This window comes from Sipha flava, unplaced genomic scaffold (assembly GCF_003268045.1).
Source record: "Sipha flava isolate LNK unplaced genomic scaffold, YSA_version1 86_pilon_pilon, whole genome shotgun sequence".
NCBI lineage: Eukaryota > Metazoa > Arthropoda > Insecta > Hemiptera > Aphididae > Sipha > Sipha flava.
Window position 1 is genome coordinate 364,087 of NW_020273628.1, and position 21,856 is coordinate 385,942.

General features: G+C 41.7%; 2 protein-coding genes across 3 annotated transcripts in view; one reads left to right on the top strand and one right to left on the bottom strand.

The window, feature by feature from the left end:
* The first annotated feature begins 1,372 nt into the window (after window positions 1–1,372).
* Window positions 1,373–16,582, top strand: LOC112693425 (neprilysin-like). Of its 2 annotated transcripts, XM_025568487.1 has the most exons (20): window positions 1,373–1,458; window positions 5,819–5,947; window positions 7,530–7,642; window positions 7,749–7,796; window positions 7,900–8,058; window positions 8,828–8,911; window positions 9,847–10,064; window positions 10,830–11,057; window positions 11,422–11,520; window positions 12,639–12,780; window positions 13,472–13,589; window positions 13,663–13,759; window positions 13,838–14,014; window positions 14,238–14,350; window positions 14,419–14,477; window positions 14,559–14,607; window positions 14,746–14,813; window positions 14,898–15,025; window positions 15,162–15,320; window positions 16,047–16,582. In XM_025568487.1, the coding sequence occupies exons 2-20, from the start codon at window positions 5,883–5,885 to the stop codon at window positions 16,215–16,217; spliced, it is 2,295 nt and encodes a 764-aa protein (XP_025424272.1). In that variant the 5' UTR covers window positions 1,373–1,458; window positions 5,819–5,882; the 3' UTR covers window positions 16,218–16,582. The 2 variants fall into 2 exon arrangements, with proteins under 2 accessions (XP_025424272.1, XP_025424271.1); XM_025568486.1 differs by lacking the exon at window positions 1,373–1,458 and having other exon boundaries at window positions 4,914–5,947.
* A 1,993-nt stretch (window positions 16,583–18,575) lies between these two features.
* LOC112693431 (ATP-binding cassette sub-family A member 1) overlaps window positions 18,576–21,856 on the bottom strand; it is a 33,586-nt gene continuing 30,305 nt past the window's right edge. The window contains exons 20-26 of the mRNA XM_025568496.1: window positions 21,426–21,720; window positions 20,477–20,675; window positions 20,096–20,283; window positions 19,791–19,961; window positions 19,229–19,407; window positions 18,942–19,090; window positions 18,576–18,816 (exon numbers count right to left, since the gene is read on the bottom strand). Of these exons, the coding sequence (XP_025424281.1) occupies window positions 18,772–18,816; window positions 18,942–19,090; window positions 19,229–19,407; window positions 19,791–19,961; window positions 20,096–20,283; window positions 20,477–20,675; window positions 21,426–21,720 (1,226 nt within the window). The 3' untranslated portion in view covers window positions 18,576–18,771. The remainder of the gene's footprint in view (window positions 18,817–18,941; window positions 19,091–19,228; window positions 19,408–19,790; window positions 19,962–20,095; window positions 20,284–20,476; window positions 20,676–21,425; window positions 21,721–21,856) is intronic.

Sequence of the window (21,856 nt, forward strand, 5' to 3'; positions counted from 1 at the left end):
ATGTGCCAAAGACCAATTTTTAATTTATTACTCTACGTATATTATTATATCATACCTACTTATATTGAAGCTTTTTCCCCTATGATTATGTAAAATAAATTTATAAAAATAATTTAGTCTGCTTGTTGGTTATTGAACAGTATATTTATGGCGAATGTTCTTCCCTCCTAAAGGTTGAAGTATACCGAGGCACGGAAGTGATACGATTTCATTTTTCAAAACCAGTGTCCGTTGATAGAGATCCAAAATAATCAACTATACTACACGTCCCAAAACTGATTACGACAGTCGACAGATCCGTCTGATTATTGAACATTATTACGGTCGTGGTAAGTTGAGTAAGCGAACAGTTTGAACTACTGTTGTGACGTGACGTCATATTGTTATCAAAAGCTCAGAACGTATTTAAAATGTTCGATCTCGTGATGGTGTAGATTATTTTAGATAATCGATTTTTCTTCGAGAACATCAGGGTAGTAGTAGAACCTATCCGTTCGTCGCGTGGAAATATTTAAAAACTGAAAACTTAAACGCTACTAAACACCGATTTTTCTGGTACGATTAATTTTGCCACCGCGTTACGTTCGAAAAGCATAGAACAGCGCTAAATCGACGCGCTACCGTGAACCTTGTACCCGTGTATGTGTATACGCAATACCGGGTGATTTGTTTATAGCGGACACGCCGCAAACCGTCTTGTCCAGGAGAATGTCAGTTTTTTTTTCGTCCGATTTTTCCGTTTTCAATCGTTTGCGTTTATTTGCAATTTTTACAATACGTCGATAAATACCGTCCTCGTAAGCGTCCCTTCGTGATGGTTTTTGAGTTTTGCATTCGAAACGATCCAGGAACTTAGACGACGGATGAGATTAATGGCACCCACTCATCGCACACAACATCGACCTTTGATCTTTTTTTAAAAAAAAAACTAACCTATCGCAAAGTTTTCGCATGATGACGATAACGAATACGGGGAAAACACCCTGTATGCTCGTGTGTGGGCCGTACGTCACCGTGTCAATACACGGACGGACCATTAAAGGTTTTCATTGTTAAGGCGACCGGCTCGAAGGGCGGGCAGACGGGCTAGGTGCAGTTTAACGACCTATTGATAACTCGTTACTCATTTATAATTCAACGAGTCTGCCGTTGCCCCGGTGTCATTCGCGCACACACGGTTATACCGCGTCCCGGGACCATCGTTGCGCGCGTGCAGTTTCGATAAAAACGACGGTTCCCATCTCAGCCGCAACTGCCCCCTGGTGCGACCCGGTGAAGTCACGGCCAAGGGTTTCCGTATGGTCCGGCCGAGGGACGCGGCCGCGGCGTTTCCGGGACCCGGAGGACATGGCCGTCCGGAAGGATCACCCGTCCGGTTGGTCGACGGTGTCGCGGCACCGAGTGCCCGGGAATAACGGACGACACGTCGAGTGGTTAAACAGAAAACCCGTCACTCCGGTAAGTCGAAAGGACCGAGGTCGTCGAGCGCGAGTATTCAACGGTTCGTCCACGGCAAGGGGCGTTGTCCGGCGACCGGAGGCGAAACTCGTTGCTATGCAGGGTTAGATTGAGTTAGGTTTGTTCTAGTACGTCGTCGACTTTCCGTCGTCATTCGAGATCACGTGAAGAATTGACAGGTTACGCTTCGTTCTAGTCTTTAACGGTGATCATTTCTTTAGAAAACTTTGTCTACTATATATTGTAATACATTGAACCGTATTGTTAAGACGGTTATATAAAAACATTCAGAATTTATCTTGTAAACATTTCAAATCGCGTTAATGTTGAGTTATATTTAAAACTAAATATTTCAATCGGTTATTTAAAAATAATTGTTAGCAATTTTTATTGAATATTTCAAAACAGATTATCTGATAATTACGATATTCGTTTGAAAACGACGTAACGTGTTGTGGCGCCAGGTGCGATTTGTATTTAGAACTTGGTTAGGGCTCTATTACGCGCATATACTCGTAATGTAAGGAAACGAATTCAAGGCCATTGGGGTTTATTATTAATTCGTTTTTTTTCTCCCTTTCCCACTCCAAATTTATCGAAATTATACCTATCTAACGATGAAAATTAATAAAAAAAAAAATTGTATTCCTTCCAGACACTATTATGTTATGACATTAACGCGTTGTAATAGTAATAATTATAATAAAAATACTTTCAGAGCAAAATATTAAATAAGGTTTCTGAGATTTACCTGCGAATGTTCAAAAACAAAACGAAACGAAACCGGAAACCTTTCGGTCGTTGTTATAATCCGAAAAGAACGTTACAGTAAACAATTACGTAATAACTGGGCCTGGTTGTAATAATATTTTATTATAACCTGGTTCGTTCGCTATTTCCAAAAAATAATAATTCACGCTCGTTTTTATCAAATCTGGTGAGTGATAGTCCGGTGATGTTCATTCCGTTTTGGTTATCCGCTCGTCGAGTCCGTAGCGTTCTTGGAGCTCCGTGGTCTGGAATAGAAGAAAAAAAACTTGCTGCCACGTGGTTTGCAAGTCTCCACATAATTAACGCGTAATCCTATCGTCTAACCCTGCCACAGACCGACTTACGCTGGACACGACGAGGAAACACTACTGGCGCAAATTGCGTGTTCGTTACGATGGTTACGATGCGAAGGTTTCTGATTTTCGTCGAGTTCGAGTTCTGTCCGCGTGTTGTACGTGCGCACGTTTGCCGGTGCGCGGATCGGTTAGCAAATGAATCTCGTGACTGTCTTATGGCGAAATAAAATCGAGAGGAATGCATTTCATCGCGAACCAATACACGGCGGTGCCTGCGGTCGGCCGAAAACGTTTGGTTGAGGATTAATGCAAATAGTTGAAAAAATATGTCGTTAACATTGCCTACACGGGACCCCTTAAATTCCGTCGAGTTATCCGGCGTACACGAAACATTCTCTTACCCAGAACAATATTTATGACAATATTTATGTAATGCGCGTGGTAAAATTCGGTTCGGATGGAAAAAAAAATACGATCCTGACGGTTATTGTAATAAACTGCAATCGATGCGTGTTGCCGTTAATCGAATGGTGTGCGCGCGTGAAAGTCTGCTTCGGTATCGTATTTAAAAACATTACGTTTTACTAACGTCGAAATTGTGTTTTTCGTCATTTTACGCGCGTGCCGCTTAACGTACGCTAGGTGACGGTTTTTATTATTGTAATTTTCTTTTTTTTTTTTTTTTAATCGATTGTACGAAAATGATTACCGAACAGATACGTAATAGTGGGGTTTCGACGTGTTCACGAATCAATGGAATCAAACGTGTATTGTGAATAAAAATCAAAAAAAAAAACCCACCAACTGATGAATATTCCACGTGTATAATTAATATATATATTTTTTTTTCGGGTTCGTGTTTTCGTGGTATCTTGATAAAAATATAAATATCACTTCGAATGCAGATGAGCGATAAAGTCCAACAATATTAATAGGGATAACCGTTTTGGATAACAAGTTCAAAAAGAAAAATTGAACTTTTTGCTCGAATTGTTTACATTTATAGACGGTTCGCTTGTAGTTGTTTTAAACTAATGAAAAACTGCTTTTGAGTGGTTACATCTAAAAGGAAAAAGTTTTTTTTGTTTCTTTTTTTTAATTATTAAAATGCTCAAAGAATAAATAATTGATTATTTTAAGATTAAATATTATTTTTGAATTAATTCTATCGACTAAAAGATTTACTTAAATATCATGAACAGGCAGTATTGGAACGATTTCTTTCGATCAGATTTTTCATTAGTCGAGTTGGTATATAGTTATTATTTCGTCGAAATTCAAGCGTTTTTAATTCAATGACAGTAATTGCTTACGAAATTTTCTATTTGATTCCAGAGAAAGTAGTTAAACATTAAAATACATATCGGGCAAATAACGTTACCATGTCAACAAGTCCAATACATTATACGGATATTTACATTTTTATTTTATTATTTGTATGGTATTTTTTCAACTATACACGTCGTCACCGCGTCGATATTCTATACAATGAAGAATAGATATGCAAACATAACATGTGCTCGTGCATGTATACATAATATACTATTCAGCTTTTTAAATGTTGATTTTTTAAATTTAATATTTAATTTCTATGTTCCTACGTTTTAACAAAACATAAATACCGACTCAGCTATGTGACCTGTATTATGATAAATCCGAGTAGGTAAAGCATTTTAAAATTCGATAAAAGTCGTTTCGATAAATTTCCATCGGGACACGTAGAATTTGGTTATTGAAAAAAAAATGTCGACCAAATAGTATGCATAAAATATGAAGCAATTAAGTTTGCATCGTTATATATGGAATCAAGTACGTTCAACACTTACTCGCATGCCGTTCGAACGTTTAAGTAGCGCGAAGTTTTTATTCCGTCACTTAATACATTTTTTGTGTTTTTTAGTGGAAGCAAAATATTCGACCATTACGACGTTTTCCAAATATTAATTCCACTCGTTGAAGTGCATCTAAACGCGTGTGAAAATTAAATTTCAAATATGCATTTATGTATAGATTTATTTTTTTAATTTCCTTTTTTTGGGATTAGCGATCCAACATTATCTACACGCAGGAAACATAACTATTAGAACATCGGTATATTTTAGAGATTCGTTCGTAACGCGCATTAATATTGAATCATAATGTTAAATATTATCACAATAGAATATTGTTTGTTTAAAAGGTTGCATCTTTATATTAAACATCAGTTTTGAAAAAATAAAATCACTTTTTATCAAGTTAGAGGTTGTTTGTACGTATAGGTTATTGTTCGACTAACCGTTGTTATTAGACCAAGGGTCCCCGACCGGTCGATCGCAGTCGATTTATTCTAGAAATAAAAAGTTCAAAAACTCATGCATTAACACATTAACGAACTTGTATTTTTATTTTTGAAATGTTCACGTGCACCTACTATTATATCATCACGGCAGATTGATAATAAATAATTATTATTTTATTTTTTTTTTAAATTTCTTTTACTCAAGCATCCTAGAATTTTCTTGATATAGATCACCGGAGGCTTAACTTTACGAATGCAGCTCACCCGTTGTGTAAAGGTTAGTGATTCCTGGTGTATAACGAGGACGTGCGGCTGCTTAGATGCGTATATTTAGGCGTTTGGTTATTTGTCGATTCGGTTTTCCGTTGGAAATGAAATGAACGGTACAGGATCCGAACACGGAGCATCCGCTATCGTATAGGATTCCACGCGATCAACTGGTGGCCGTCGGTGGGCGTAGGGTTAGGTTTTGTGTTTCCGACCGGAACACTTGGCGTAACATTGTTTCGCCAAGGTATGTCCGATGTTTTGTACGTTTCGTCGCGATCAGCGTGCGCGCAGGCCACGGTCAACTACTGCCCGACGTTGGGAGGGTGGCGGCTGCGGTCATGCGGGCTGCGGTGTCGATTGATTGACGTTTCGGACGACACGCACGTAGGGTGTTTTTCGTTTAATTTTTTTTTTTTTTTTTTATCATTCCGTTTGTTTGCCATTTCGCGTTGCAATACATTTTTTTTACCCATTCGTAATCCGTGCACGCGCCCCCCGAGAAACGTGTCGCCGCAGCCGGTCGCGCGGAGTCGTGCGCGCCCCGTCACCTGGGACCCGCGAAAGAGCCGCGAAGAGCCTACCAATAGTTGCCGCCACTGCGTTACAACATCGTTTCGAAGAGTTTTCAAAGCGCAACGACAACCGTCCGCGCGCCGTAACACTTGTAATACGTGCAAATCATGTCGTTTGCCGGCGGCGGCGCGAGAGGTAACGGTAACGATAATCTCCGCGATTACAATCACAGGCGCTCGGTGGCCGTCCAAGTCGTCCGGGACCCGTCAGCCGAGCAACCGCAAGTCCCGTACCGCATGGCACCGGCGCAACAGCACCTGCAGACCGACGGTTTCATCTCGGTGACGTCTCGCAAGTACAGGTAAGAACCCATATTATGTGACCGTAATGTTATGCGATATCATCGTCGGTGACGGATTTAGTGATATGGGGAGGGGGGTGAGGGATTCAGGCACCCACCGTTGCGCGTGTCGAACTTTTTCCGCTAGCGATCATCATCGTGACACGATTAAAACACGATTTTCGCGAACCTTACAACAATCCCACGTGTAGTGTCTACGGCCGAGGGTACGCGAAAAAACGATAATCCGAACGACAAACCATCGGCACACCGGTCGGTTTCGAGATCCGTTTCGTTTCTCGTGTTTGCGACGGGCCGCGGTAAGATGAGCACGCACTAAACAGATTGCAGATGCAAACCGTTCCATTTACCTCGCTCGAATAATCCATACCAAAAAAAAAAAAGACATACTGCAGTAAATCCAACTTTGCTCAAAATCTAAAATACATTAACATGGCATATAAGAGTAGGGGTAATATACAGGTTATTTTAAGTTTTGGTAGAAGGGCTGTAGCCCCCCCACCCAGATTTTTTACTCTAGTTGCGCCTATGACTACAACGTTACGTTAATTTCCGGAGATCATTTGGTATGAGTTTTATGATGATTTACTGATCATTAATTCGTTTGGGGATTATAGTACAGCGTGTTGTACAAATATTTTCTACAACTCTGCAGCAGTATTTAATAACTCATTCGATTTGTGTACCGATGGATAACCCGTTTTATCAGTAACGTACAAAGTAAACGAAAACGAGAAGAAAAAACTATTAAAAATAACGGTCAAACTTGTTATGGGTTACATAAATCGAATAAAAATCTTCTTCAAAATTAATTGCTTTTCGATCGCTACCCAAACCAATCGCTAGTAGTAGGATACAATTAAAAACGCAATGAATAACTTTCAATTAATTCAATCGACCTTATAATAATAAGTATACGATGTTGCCGAATGCTACACGTTAGTTGTTCATTAGACGTCAGAATGAAATTAAATACAATTTAGACAGGTTTTTTAAAATGTTTTCCCTTCATGTTAGTATAAGTGTCGACAGATAGGTTTATTCTTTTTCAAAAATTATATTTATAAGACTCAATTACCAGTTAGAAGGGGGGCGGTGATGGTTTATTCTTTAGGAAAGGTCAATATAGATTGCAGAGAGACTGCCGACGACCGGACTCGAACCAGTGACCATACGTTTAGACCCAGCCCTCGAGTACCCTACTCGACCACGACGTCCCTTACAGGCAGTTACTGCGTGGATAAAACAACAATGGAAACTTTTATCGACAATTATAATTCAATGGTGGGCATTATCTTTTGCACTTGCTGTTCACGTATTGGCAGCAAATACCAATGGAATTACATAACAATATCATAATATTTTGGGTTTGTTTAATCTTCGGAATTATACGTCCATTATAAAATGCCATTGACGAATGGTCATAATACGGTGATCCGACAGTCAATAGAGTTTAACATATAACCGGGTGTTTGTAGTTGGACCGCGTATGTTTCAGCGCAATATTAACGTCCTAATAATAACGTCCCGGGGTGCGCTTGTTTAACTGTATATTATAATATTGTATTCAAATGTTCAACAGAAAATTTCAAGAACTGTTACACGGCAGAAGCGTTTTGGAAAGATGGCTGATCGTCGGCATAGCTGTCCTCAGTTCGGTGTGTTTCGTACTCTTGGTGAAACGGTTTCGAAAAGGTACGTACTTACTGAGTTGAAGGCTCGCCGCGGTCTCGTTTTCGCTTTGAACACGGACCGGTGGGATCCAGCGTACGGCAATAATAACACCGGTCGTGTGTTCCAGGTGTCGCGAGTCAGACGACGTGCCTGAGCGACGAATGTCTGATATCTGGTAAGCAACCGGTGTGCCAACTTATTTTTCCATTACTTTTTTTTTCGCCGTTCGATATTCCTTAACTTCTTGTCAACTTCTTGTTCTCGCCCTCTGCACGCAGCCACAACCATAATGCAATCGATGAACACGGCCGTCGACCCGTGCGATAATTTTTTCGAGTTCGCGTGCGGCAACTGGCAGAATCATTACGTCTCGGAACCTGGCCAGGCCAATTCTTGGTTTATCGAAAGGACACGGTATATTTCTATGGGAATAACGAGTGAGTGTGTTATTATTATAAGTGACATTGCGTAACGGTTCGACAGCAACGGTACAATGCGTGCGTGTTATGATAACGCGATAATAACAACAATAAAAAACCGTACTCGTAGGGGACAATTTGTGCGACCACCCGAATGGGGGGGGGGGTAATAATTATTGGGTCCGAGGTACCCATTAGGGTTCCGAATCGGCACCGTGGATCGCGAGCGTGACACCGACCTTGGGTCGTGCACAAACGTTGCGGACGGCGGGTTCAGTTCGTTTTCGTCGCACGCCTTTGCAGTGATAATCGCGTTCGGAAAACGCACAAGAAATATAATGGGTTTCGTATCGATCGATTTTTCCAGTCGCTCGAAAATACATCGTAAACGCGACTATAAAACCGATTTTACCGCATGAGTCCGCGGAAAAACGATGTCTCGCCGAAATTCATTGCGGCATATTTGTGTCACGTTTCAGAAAAAAAAAAATTGCATATTTATTATAACGTTCTACTTCGATTTAAACTTCTTTCGCTTAGATCCGTTGTTCCATGTCGTACAGCAGTTACCGTTGGTCCACCTCGTACTGCACGTAGGTACCTTTACCCCGATAAAGTTTTTTCTTACTTCTCGTAAATTAGTAACCATACGTTTTCAGGAACGCCGTCCTTCGCAGTACCCGTTTTAAATTGAATTCATTTTTAATTAATACTCTTATTGTAATTGTTTTACGTTTATTATTATCTGATAATTATTTATATAGAAATATATATTTTTTTTTTCCAGAGATCTTAGGAGACTTGGATCGTAAAAACGATCTTAGGTCGGTGAAACAAGCGAGACGACTGTATAGGACGTGTCTAAATACAGGTAAAAGAAATGCAGCGTGACAGGTGCCAAATGGGGTAGTAACGCATCCCTCTTTCGCGTGAAATCCGTATGGGTACGCAACGTGAACGGAGATTTCGTGTAGTATACATCGTTCGGAGGGTAGCGATTTATTTGATATACAACTACGGTGTATAGTAATAGTAATACTACTGCGCAGAAGTACAAAGAGTACCGCCGCCGATTCGGCGTCGGTCGCTTTTTGGTTTATTACAGCGATTAAATTTAATACTCTCATCGAAACTCGTTTTCTATTCTTCTGTTTGAATAATAAAAAAAAAGAAGAATAAAAAATACTTTTCGTTATTACTCGCAGCTCTCTTTGGAGATTTTTTCGGAATAAATACTATTCAAGATTTTCGATTTTATACTGTTTTTTTCTCAGAAACTACCGTCTACGAAAACATTCCGAAACGTACGTCAAAAGTGTACACGTCATTATTTCAATAAATTTAACTCGCGTTGTATCGGAATTGTTCAGTAAAACAACAACCGACCGACAATCTTGTGATCGGTCCGGGGTAAACCGTTGCGTGAGCTACGACGAAACGACGAGCGTAATTTACGTCCCGGGTGTTGAACGCGCTAAACTTGAGCGCGACAAAGTCTCGGCCGATTGACCGACAACCGTATACGGCAGAGTGGCCCAAAAGTCTTTGCTCACTGTTTTTATTTTATTTTTTATTTCCAAGCCATAAATAAAACCATAAAACATCGTTTATTGGTCAAAACTAATTTTTATAACTTATTGCGAGTAAAAAAAAAAAAAAAATCAATCGTAACCATCGCTTATTCTTAAAAACAACAACAACTGATGATTAAAGTTGCGAGCCGAGTCCGATAGCAAAGACTTACTGGACCACCCCGTACGTACGTAAATACGTTGTTCAAACGATCGCGTGTGTTGCCGCTCGCAGACGTGTTGGACGAGGCCGGATACGAACCGGTGTACAAGGTGCTGGACAGACTGGGACTTCCGCGGACGTTTCCGGACTTCACGACCGCCTCGTACACGAACGGCAGCGTGTTCAACGTGGCCCGGACCCTGGCGCTGGCCCAACGGTACCTGAGCGCGGACATCCTGATCCAACTGTCTTTGGAACCGGATCCGGTCGCTGACCGAGCGTCACTTTTCGTAATGTCACATCCCCGAAGTCACCCTTTACACGTATACCGCTCCCGAGGCCCGGGTTTTCACGGGAAAACAAACGCTCCGAACGCGCCGCGGAAATCGTCCGAAACGGATATCGGTGTTCGAAGCCGAGAACTAGTTGTCCGAATGCCTCCGAGGGAGTTATCCTCGCCCGCGGTATCAAGTCCAAACCACTGTTTTTACGGTTCCATCGACGTGAAACACGTCGTAAACGGATGCGGGACGAACCGTGCGCTGATTTCCCGAGCGCGTTTAGAAAACGGCTGACGGAATCGACGTCGAACTCCGACCGTACTGCGTTCGTATCTCCCCGCCTAAAAATGTACGACCCGAGGTGCGCACGTTCGCGAACACATCTCGTAAACCGTAAGATTTCGAAACTCGTTCTACAACGGTTGGGTTCTCGACAAGACGTCAAGACGAGATACGTTACGATACGAATCTGAAAACCAACCGCGTATCGTTCCGAACAAACGGAAATAAAATAGCGATTCGCTTTCACCCCTGTGCGACGGTTGAAAGACGTGTAGGTACTGCGCGGAACCGATGCGTTACGAGAAACCGCGAAAATCTGCAGCGCACCCCGCCGAAACGCATTTCAACCCGAAAACCGAGCGTTGTCGAACGCGCGTCTTTCCCGTCCGAGTTTCAGAGTCGAACCCCTGCTGTGCGCGAACCCGGGCCTCGCGCGTCGGCCAAAACTTTCGGACATTTCAGCGTTTCTCATTCTCGTCGTGTCTGTCGCAGCTGGGACCCGCGTCCGGCATCACGTCGCCACTGCCGGAATCGCTGGGCTACCACCGCCGGCGGCCGCGGGCCTCCAAAGCTCCCGACCAGACGGCCAGGGTCATACTGCTGCTCAAGGTGCGGTACATGGTGTCGGTCATCAGGGAGCTGGCCGCGGACGACACCAACAACGCCACCGCGCTGTCCAAGTTGGCGCTCAAAATCCTGATACTCGAATCGAATTTGAAGGTAATCTTTTCTTATCCTTTTTTTACCGACAAGCGTATACGGCCGGGGTACGCGCCGTCGTTAGCGGGCGCACGACTTAGGCAACTTAGGCCTAAGGCTTCGCACTTGAAATAGATTCGAGGGCCCGCAACTTGTCAAGTTAGAACAGTTAAATATATTTAGTGAGTAAGAAAATCGTACCGATTTTGCCCGAGGCCTAGCAAAAGCTCGCGACGGCACTGGGCGCGCGTGTAGAAGTTGTCCGCACACACGCACCGACGCCGGTCGTTCGAACGACGTCCGCGATTGATCGCGCGCGTGTATTATTCTTACGATTGTTTTTATTTGAAATGCACGTAAGCATATGTATCTATAATGTTTACAGCGGGAAACAGACGCAGAGCAGCCGGCCAAAGAATTCACATTTCAGAGCCTTAAGGATTTCATGTCTTCCAATTTGTCAGATATTTCAGAAGACGATATGGTACAGTACTGATTCCGATTCGATTATGATTATTATTTCAGAACACACGCACCGATAGCGCACCGTGTTCCACTAATCGTGATCAGTTCCACACTTTTGTTGGTGACAAAGTTGTGTGCTGACAAGGCACCGGAGGAGTGAAGGCGTTACTGTTGTTCACGCGCGTAACAGTCAACGGTTGTCACCGTCGTCAGTTCGTAACAACAATAGTTACTACTCCACCCGCCGCCGCCGCCGCGGAAATTGTTTTTATCCTTTCCGACCCGACAATACTGTTCGTAATTCTCGGATACCGCGGTCGATATTCGAAGACGCTTTGAACGAAGCTAATTAGTTCTATGGCCATATGTTTGCTTTTTGTTTTGCCCGTTACCGTCTTCCCCGGTAACACTCATAATACCGGGTGAACAATATAAATATGTTACCTTACTCGAAAATTAGAATAACCTCTATAGGCCGTGAACTGGACGCGGATAATGTGTAATGTACGAACGAGTCCGGTTTTAAAATTATCGATATTCGTGTCGAAGAGAACCTAGGAAATGGATTTAGTTTTTAGTGCGAAAAGTAATCTCTCGTCTCGGTCCGAACTGATTGTTTGTTTCGATGCTTCGTAGGCACAAGGTTATAGTTAAAAAATATCACCTGTTTTTTCTGTCCGGCTTAGAAATTTAGAAGGAGATTTATTGCACGTCAATCACCACGATCGTTTCAATAAAATTTTCAATTCTAGTTCGACATTCTAACGAAAGCTTATAATTCATCTGAATTATTTTAAAACTTGATGATCTTTATGACACCAGGTTTAAATATAATCTCGAACCTAGGCTAGTTACACTTGTTATATACTACTTCATAGATAAGTATGATAAATAATTTAGTTTTTTGAGTACTTAAAATACTTGAAAACCGTCCTAAATTAACACCACGGTTTATACATAGTTTTTCAAACTCAATTACTCTTATCGTTTTTTACTTCAAAAAATCGAATTAGTGATTAGTTTTCCTCATGATGACGAGTGGAACGCAAAGAATCACACATACTTGCACCTATACGTACATGACATTTTCTGAGCATTTTAGATAAACTTAATTATTTATGTGTGTGTCCAAAACAGTTTGATTGGCAGTCGTTCATCGACGGACTCACCGAGGGAACAAACATCACGTTGACGATGAACGACGTAGTGTTCGTACGGAATCCGAAATATTTTATCGAACTACAAGCGCAAATGATAAACGTTCCGCTAGAAGAATTTCGTAAGACCACGCTTTACAATTTAGCATAGCGTTATTGTAACAAAATTCTTAGGAGGAATAGACATCGGATCGCAGTAAGACTTATACTGAGCGAGTGTTATTGTTTTAAATCGAATAAAAGAGAACTACTGCTAAGACTACCACCGGTTATTATTTATTCAACGATTTCTGTTACATATTATAACTCAAATCTCTCCAATCACCACAATCTTCTAATATCAAACTTATCTGACCTCACTAACCTAGGTGACCCCAGAAGACGTTTAAGACGAAAATGGTGTCGGGGTCTACTGATTGAATAAAACCCATTCACAATGTCAAGAAGTTCCATCGCTGGATGGATTCTTAGTTAATAAGTATTCTTAGTTCTTAAGTCATCAGTCCCTTTTTATTTTATTTATTTTTATTCTATTTCTACCTGTACAGCGCTTATAGTTATTGTAAAAATAATATATTTACAGATTGCATAATAAAACTAATTAAAAACAACAAAAAAAAAATATTATACTCATAGAAAAATCCTCGTTTTTCTGAAATAAAAAATGTGTTGGTAGAGTGTTTAATTTTCCATACCATTTGTTACACATGACGCTTTGTTATTTTGTTATTTTGTATTTATGCCTATATTAAAAATTATGGTTTTGTTATTTTTTCCTATGATGATTTTTGACGACACCGTAATCACGTTCAGAACAATTTATCTGGTGGAAAGTTGTGGAAATTTTAATCCCGCACACAACTACCACGATGGCAAGATTTAAATCGTCGTTCTTCGAATCAATTTTTCCAAATTTGAAAAAACCTTCCAGGTACCCCTAACTATAAGAGAACGTAAATTTTGAAAAAAAAAACAACTTTTAATAACGATCGTATTGTCCGTAGAAAAGAAGTGTGCATGGACGTGACCAAGACGTTCATGAACTTGCCCATAGCTTACGAGTTCTACGTCCGTGACGATTTGAGTGTGACTTCCGTGAAGGTAAGGCACGGCCGTTCTCGGTACGGTTAACGTGATTGACATGAGAAACCAAATCTTGACGGTGTTTGTTCGCAACAGGTGCGTAAAATGCTCAGCCAACTACAACGGGCGTTTAAGGGTATGATCGAAGAATCCAAATGGACGGACCGCGTCACGCAACAAGTGACTTCCAAAAAAGTTGACGCCATCAAAGCGGAAATCGGATACCCAGAAATTTTCGAAACTCCGGAAGAGCTGGAAAAACTTTATGAACACGTATGTATGTTTTTTTAGTAAAAACCCCGAGACGCCTTTGACTGATTCACGCGATACCATCCAAGGTGATAAAGGCAAAGCATAAAACTTACTACACAGTAGTAAGTTCGTTTTGGAACACGCGTCTACATCGTTCTATAAGATTAACGTTTAACAGCTATATATTGTATTCTGTTACGTCATAACCATCGAATTGTGAACGGTATGGTTTTTTTCTAATTAGATAGAGATTAGAGAAGACGAGTACCTTCAGAGCATGTTGGACGTCAAAACGTTCGAGGTGGCCAGCGTGTTACAAGAATGGGGCAAACCGATTGTCACTAACCACTCGCTGTCGTAAGTATGAGATATATTCAATACTTCGTTTTTGGTTGCTCAACCGAATTTATCGTCCTCTTCTGCAGAATCCTGACGGATCCACTGGAAGTCAACGCGTTTTACAGTAGACTACATAATTCCATTAGTGAGTGTTGAAACCGACTGTTTGGTGAACTCGAGTACAATTGTTTATCGTTTTTTTTTTTTTTTTTCAATATTCCCGTAGCGATCCCGGCTGGAATTTTACAAATGCCGTTTTTCTACAAAGGAGTCGAGTAAGTTGCACGTTTTATAGTTTTACTAAGTACATTATCTTGTTTGAAATTTATCCAAGTCGACGTAGTGCATTAGACAACACGATATTTGAGCACAACAATTATAACGCTTACGTTTTTTTGAAAAATGTTCTCTAGTATTGTGAACTACGGTGCTATCGGGTCAATTCTTGGACACGAAATGACCCATGGATTCGACATCGAAGGTACCGAGCCAGTATTTTAACGAGAACGCGCGTTGTTTGCCCGTGCCACGATAACGTTTACGATTTTTGAATGTCCGATTGCAGGAAAGAATTTCGATGTCAACGGTAAGAAGACTATGTGGTGGTCGCAGGGAATAATCCGAGAATACGTGAAACGAGCGCAGTGTTTCATCAGAGAATACGATCAGTTCATGTTGAACAAAAACGTTTATGTACGTTCACCGTCTGTCGGTATATACTCTCGTCCGCGACGAGATACCGCAACAATAGTTTCTAAATTAAAATAAAAACCTGATATTCTCTATACGATTATATTTCTATTAAATGCATTTTGTTGATGTTTTGCAGCTGAACGGCACACGAACCCTAGCCGAAAATATGGCCGACAACATCGGCTTGAGACAATCGTGGCTGGCGTACAAGATATTTCAAAGCGAAAACGACGTCCAGCTTCCCGGACTGAAAGACTACACCAGCGACAAGTTGTTTTTTTTAGCTTACGCGAACGTAAGTACTGGTCGAGCCAACAGGGTGGTGTCAGAAAATTGTCCGGACGCAATGGCTTGACGTGTAGCTATCCAAGGGAAATGTGCTGTTATAGATCGGTTACCGGGTAGTTAATAGTCAGTAGACTACTGATGGGCGATTTGAATTGATATTTTATGCTGCGACGAATCGATTTTTTTGAATCGATCTCCTCCATGATTCGATTTTTTTTTAATAAATCGATTCGAATCGTTAATCCGATTTTTCATGTTAACCGAATCATTGATACGATATTTTATGCGAATCAATTATCGACCTTTTTGCCGTGTTTACTCTACCGTTTGTTTTGATCACGAAATTTTCATTCCGATTTAAATCGTTTCATTTTCAAGAATCACCTATCATTAAAAGTCACTACACGTTTTATGTTTTCATCTGCTTTCCATAGGCAAATCTGCAAATAGTGTAATCTGTTGATTAAAAAAAAACGCACATATGAAACGAATCGATATTTTCATTCCAATTTAAATCAGTCCAAAAGATCGATTAAATTCTTTCGATAATCGATCAACAGTCAGTAGTTCGATTAGTTCAATAATTTTTTCCGGGACGCGTTTACCTCCCGTTCGAGTCAGTTTTCATCGTAAAATATATAATATAAGCGATCGTTTGCTTTGGTTACGACTCCCTCCTACGCGGTCCGGTCCGATTTCCGTCCGCACGTTCACAGGGCCGTTTCGCCCGCAGGTCTGGTGCCACAAGCCCGACGACGGATCCAGCGCGGTGACGGAAGACGACCACAGCCCGAACAACGTGCGAGTGGTGGGCTCGCTGCGCAACAGCCGGGAGTTCGCGGACGTCTGGCGGTGCCCTGTCGACAGTCCCATGAACCCGTCCAAGAAGTGCTTCGTCTGGTGAACGCACCATCGCGCGCGACTGACCGTCAGCGGTATCGCGGGCTCCCGCGTTTATCGTCCGTCGTCGTCGCCGCCGCCGCCATTACACACAACGGAAACCAAATCGGTCAACGGGACCGACGGTTCACGTCAATGGAAATCGAAACGACCCTTGAATCGTTGAAAAAAAAATAATAATAATAACCAAATGGCTGCATCGCGAGCGAAATATAGAACTTTAAATATTTTGTACCCGCCTAAAATCTAGTCGATGGTGTTACGTATTTTATTACGTTTTGTTAAACCGTAAGTTTCTTGTGATAAGTAATGAACTCCGTTCTACGATTATAAAACTCTAAAAAAATTAAAACTGAAATTGTATTAATACGAATGTATGTTTGACTGTTGAACGGTGTAAACCGATCGGTCCATCGTCTTCCCGAATAAATAAAACAACGTGGTCGATGATATTCAGTACATTGGTAACAACCGAAGTGACGCTACGTTGTCCACTTTATATTGCCATTCACCGCCGAAAATACGCATCGCAATAACGTTTACGTCGGCCGTCCCCGTCGCAACTCCGATCGTAGCCTACGGTTTTGTCTAAAATATAACGTATCCTTTCGACCAGTGTTAGCTTTCCTCCCGGCGTCCCATTGAATACGTTGCGAGGTCGCAAAAGACTTTATAATATTTTTTTTTCCGCATTGACATCAGATTTTTACTCATAACTCGGCGGAATACTATCCTTTCCACGCGTTCGATTTCGCGGTTAACGCGGTCCACGGATTCGGGACTCGGGAAACGCACGGATTGCAGTTCTTAACTAATCTCTCTCTCCCTGTCGTCTCTGCGGTACTCGCGTATTTCCCGATGAGTACACGAGAGGACCACCGTGCCAAGAGGCGCATAACAATACACACTATCGCGAATGTGCAACAGGTTAACCCAGTGGTTTTCAAACTATGGTACGCGTACCTTTTGGGGGTACTCGAGATTTTTTAAAGGATACGAATGCGGTCGACAAACCTTTAAATTTAAATTATTTATGTGGAAAAGGTTATTCAAGTTTAAAAGTAAATATAGAAACAAGTTAAATGTTTAAGATGATTTAAGATTATATATAACTAAATCAATATTGATCAACTGTGCCAACAAAAACAAGCTAACCCTTCTCATTAATTTTTCTTTTTGAAAGTAAGATTTTTTTGTATTTAACATTTTTTGTGTATTAGTTTTCAATTAAATAAAAATATAATTAAAGTAAATGAGTTTTTACATTTTTTTTATATTTATTTTAGTTTTTCTAACTAAGAAAGGGTACCCAAAAATAGGTTTATTGATAAAAAGGGGTACAGTGTTTATAAAAGTTTGAGGATCCCTGGGTAAACCGATCAGCGGTGAATTGAGTTACACGCGACAGCAGTGCAGCAAATCTTGCGCATTTCGATCTCACTGTTTCGTGACATTCTATATAGACGGTCGCTCGGAGTTAGCGTTCGGTTTTAACGGTCAATTGTTCAACGTTGAATGATAATTCGAAATCGTTGTCGAACGTCGGCTAACTAACCGAACGTTTCCACGCGCGCGTATTATATTCAAACGGGTCCACAGCCAATGACCAATTCTGGTACTCGAAAAAAACGAAAGCTCCGAACTTCGAGGTCGAGTAAAACCGACAGAGCTGTTGCAGTGGCATACTTTTGGGCCATTGCGCGGCATTGAGATTTTTCGTAAAAACGGTGTATTTTACATGTGTTTGCACTCGTGTCACACATTTGCATACACAAATCGAGGGAAATAACAACGCATAATATTGTGTGTAATAACGTTTCCGAAGGATGGTCTGAGGACTAGCGAGGACATCAATCGACAATGAAAACGTCACTGTACATTTTGGTATATTTTACTTAAACCTATTGAACAGAATATACTTAATAAATTAAATAGGTTCTACTCTAAATGGTAATTACAGATAATTATAATATATTTAGTAACTAAAGTGGAAAAAAAAAAATAATAAATCAATAGGTAGGTACATTGTTTATGAACCAGGTAGGTACCACATTATATATATATATATATATATAATAATATCATAATATATAAAATATATAGAATTTTCAAAATGATTAGTCTGTACATTGAGCGTTTAAATAATAGTATTATGCATATATATATAGATATATAGGTACGCTTGAGAAAAATAAAATCATATTACAAGAGGATCGAAGTTACGAATATAATAAAATTGTTGTTAACTTATTCAATCTTAATTCGGTTTTTAAAAGTACAAGTGAATTACTTACACAATGTATTTATAAATTATCACATAAATATTTTTATATTACAAAACGAATTATTTTTATTTTATATCTTTCAATAATAATATACATTAGTCAGCCTTCATACGAAAAAAAAAAAAAAACAACAACCGGAATGTTGCGTTAACGTTCCAGGAGGAGGAAGACATACATAGTTTTTTTATTTGACATGGCACTTATACTTATACTTATAAACGGGGAAATTGAAACCGAAAGCAAACGTTGTGATGTTCAGCTTCTCGCGACTTGTTATGCAATCTGTTGTTGACGATTCCGGGTAAAACTTAAGAACACCTGAAAAATCGGTTGCACATCGGGTTATTAAGTAATCATTAACACGGTACGAAACAGGTAAATGACACGTATTAAATGAAATATTTCGCGTGCTGCGGGTTTTTTTTTTGTCCCACAAAAGTTACCTGTTCCAAACTAGTTTGCGATATTGAATAATCGTCGATCAGCAGTTCCTTTTTGGCTTGTTCCATCTGAGCGAAAGCGTAAGAACACGGATACTTCTTGGGAATATGGAACAGCGCTGTGATCTCGAACTCTTCTCGCAAACTCGCACCTTTAGCAGGAAAACATTTACGGTTAGAAAATCCGAACACTCTCACGGGGTGCGCGAAGGGTTCGTCGAGAATGAAACGAGGCCCGCGATACCAGGTGAATATTATTACACGAATATGGCCACAGCCCCTTCACTTACCCTCAAACGTTTTTATCACAAAATCTTTGGCTACTCGATTGTTGTCCGGATGGTATTTGATGTGCAACTGATAGCCGACGGAAAATTTGTTTTTCAGGTGCTGCACGGATCCGATGCAGCACAGGCGGCCGTCCACCATGATGGCCAGACGGGTGCACAGAGCTTCGCATTCTTCGAGGCTGTGGAAAGTAAAAACGAAATAAACATGTGATGTCATTGTCGGAACAAGGATCGCGTATCGCGTATCGCACTCGCATCACAGGCGGATATCGGATTCGTCGCCGACGAACTGTTTCAATAAAGTTATACGTTTCAACAATAGAATTCGATACAAAGCAGACAAACGATATAATGCGTATTCGGCACAGTTCAGAGATTCACATAAAATGTTACTCCACCGAACATATTCGTAAAACGTTACGTTCGACACGAATTCAGCAGAACCAGTATGAAACCTACGCGTACGCGTTTCGACAACGAGCGAACGTCTCGCGAAAGCGCCGATAGGTCACGGCGTATTGTTAAATGTAAAAAAAAAAAAAAAAAAAAAAAAAACAAGTACCTGTGTGACGTTATGAATACGCATTTGCCGCGATCCCTCTCCTCGCTCACCGTGTCCCAAAGGTGTTTCCGGGCGGCGGGATCGAGGCCGGAAGTGGGCTCGTCCAAGAACAATATGCTTGGGTCACCGATCATAGCTATGGCAGTGCTAAGCTTTCTCTTGTTGCCGCCACTGAAACACGCGTGCGCGCGAGCGAGATTATAATAACAAAAGAGACGAGACGAACTGACAATCAACAGCCGTTCACCGTGTCCGGGCGGCCATTAGCGACGATTTTTGGGTCAACACACGAACGACGTACGTACCTGTAGTTTTTCGCTTGGACGTTCAAATGAGGGACGAACGCCAACCGCGCGGCCAAGTGGAACGGCACCGTGGACGCTTCTTTGTACGACATGCCTCGCAGTCTGCAGAAGAAATGGAGCGTCTCGTAGCCGGTGAGCTCTTCGATGAGACCGTTGAACTGCGGACAGTAACCTCCGACCTCGTGGATCTGCGCACGTAGCAAATGCGTTATTATTGTTGTCACGCGCGACAGTCGGACGAAGATTTCGTCGCGACATTTTAATCGGTCATACAAATATTCGCGGCACGCGATCGGACGAACGAAACGTGCACGTTTGCGCGTCGATCACGATGCCAACGGTTCATACGCGAACCAAAAACGTAATAAGTGTAGCGCTTACCTTTTCTCGGTTGTTGTTCACGTTCACGCCGCACACGTAAATGTCGCCGATGCTATTCTTTATGTCTCCCGTCAGCATTCTGAACGTAGTGGTCTTGCCGGCCCCGTTCGAGCCCAGCAGCCCGAAGCACTCGTTGGGTTTCAGGGCGAGATTTAAACCTTTCACGACATCCTTGTTCCCGTACTTCTTCCACACGTTGCTACGCACAAAACCAACAGTTTATCATATCGATCACGTAGTGCTTACGATCAAATGGTACCCTAATCTAATGCCCTCGTTAACAGTTCTACTAAGATCATCACATTATATTTCGCACTGTCATCCGCTACGATTACATCGAAACGGCAACCGTGTTCCCGGTGAAAATAATGCGAATACATGTCATTATTGATCCGAGCTGTGGTAAAATTCACCGTGATAGTATACACTTTCAGGAGATTTATTTTTTTCCCAAATCACCCCTTATATTTTACTCCAATCATGAGAAACGTTGAAATATATTATGTTATCATCGAACTGTTACAACAGTTTTTAGATGAAACGCGATTGTTTTCGGATAACGTTTACGTTGTAACAGGACAACGAACGGCGAACTAGTAGTATCGATCGGGTCCTCCCTCCGTTAAAATTTACTACATCTAGATCAGAGTACGCGTACGTGAACAACGGTCACTGCAGCCGCGGACGAGATTTGGCAAGAACTCCAACGAGATCGAACGTTGGTTTTGTGGTTTTGTAAGAATGAATTTCGAAAATGCCACCCCTACTAAAGTGCCATTCTAGGCAGGTGCCTAGCCCGCCTATACCTTGAGCCGGCCCTGTCGATATGATTTAGGAGGCGGCGATCACGATTACGGTTAGTCCGTTTGCCGACCCGACTAGCGAAACGGCAGCGACGGGTCGGTGTACGTGAAATCGCACCGACCAGTCGTCGTCCGGTTAAACTCACTTGAGGTACAGACAATAGTTGTGCGGGTCCACACTGTTGACCGTCTGCTTCTCGTGGGCCACGTCCGACTCGTAACAGTTCAGGTCGTACTTGTCCTCCTTGATCGGCCGCTTGCACATGTGACTGTACAGCTTCAGGATCGTGCACTGTATCTTGTTGCCGTAGTACATCAGGTACTCGCAGGACAGCAGCAGCGACACGCACACGAATCCCAGCCAGAAAAGATGCGCCATGTGGCGGCCGATGCCGGGGCTCACCCACGACAAGTTGTCACCGTCCCATCCGAAGCAGCTGGCTGTAAACACGCGGGCGTGTGTGAGATACGGCCGCGTAACAATTAATCGGATAACAGTCGGTTCGCGCGGGCCGAAAGCGTTCGTGTTCTCAAAACGTTTCATTTCTCGGTCGCTTGCGACCTTCCACGTGTGCCG

Coding starts and splice junctions, on each gene's coding strand:
- LOC112693425 (XM_025568486.1), top strand. CDS start 5,754: ATGTCGTTTGCCGGCGGCGGCGCGAGAGGTAACGGTAACGATAATCTC. Junction 5,948..7,529: donor GTGACGTCTCGCAAGTACAG/GTAAGAACCCAT, acceptor AATGTTCAACAG/AAAATTTCAAGAACTGTTAC. Junction 15,026..15,161: donor TGTTGAACAAAAACGTTTAT/GTACGTTCACCG, acceptor GATGTTTTGCAG/CTGAACGGCACACGAACCCT.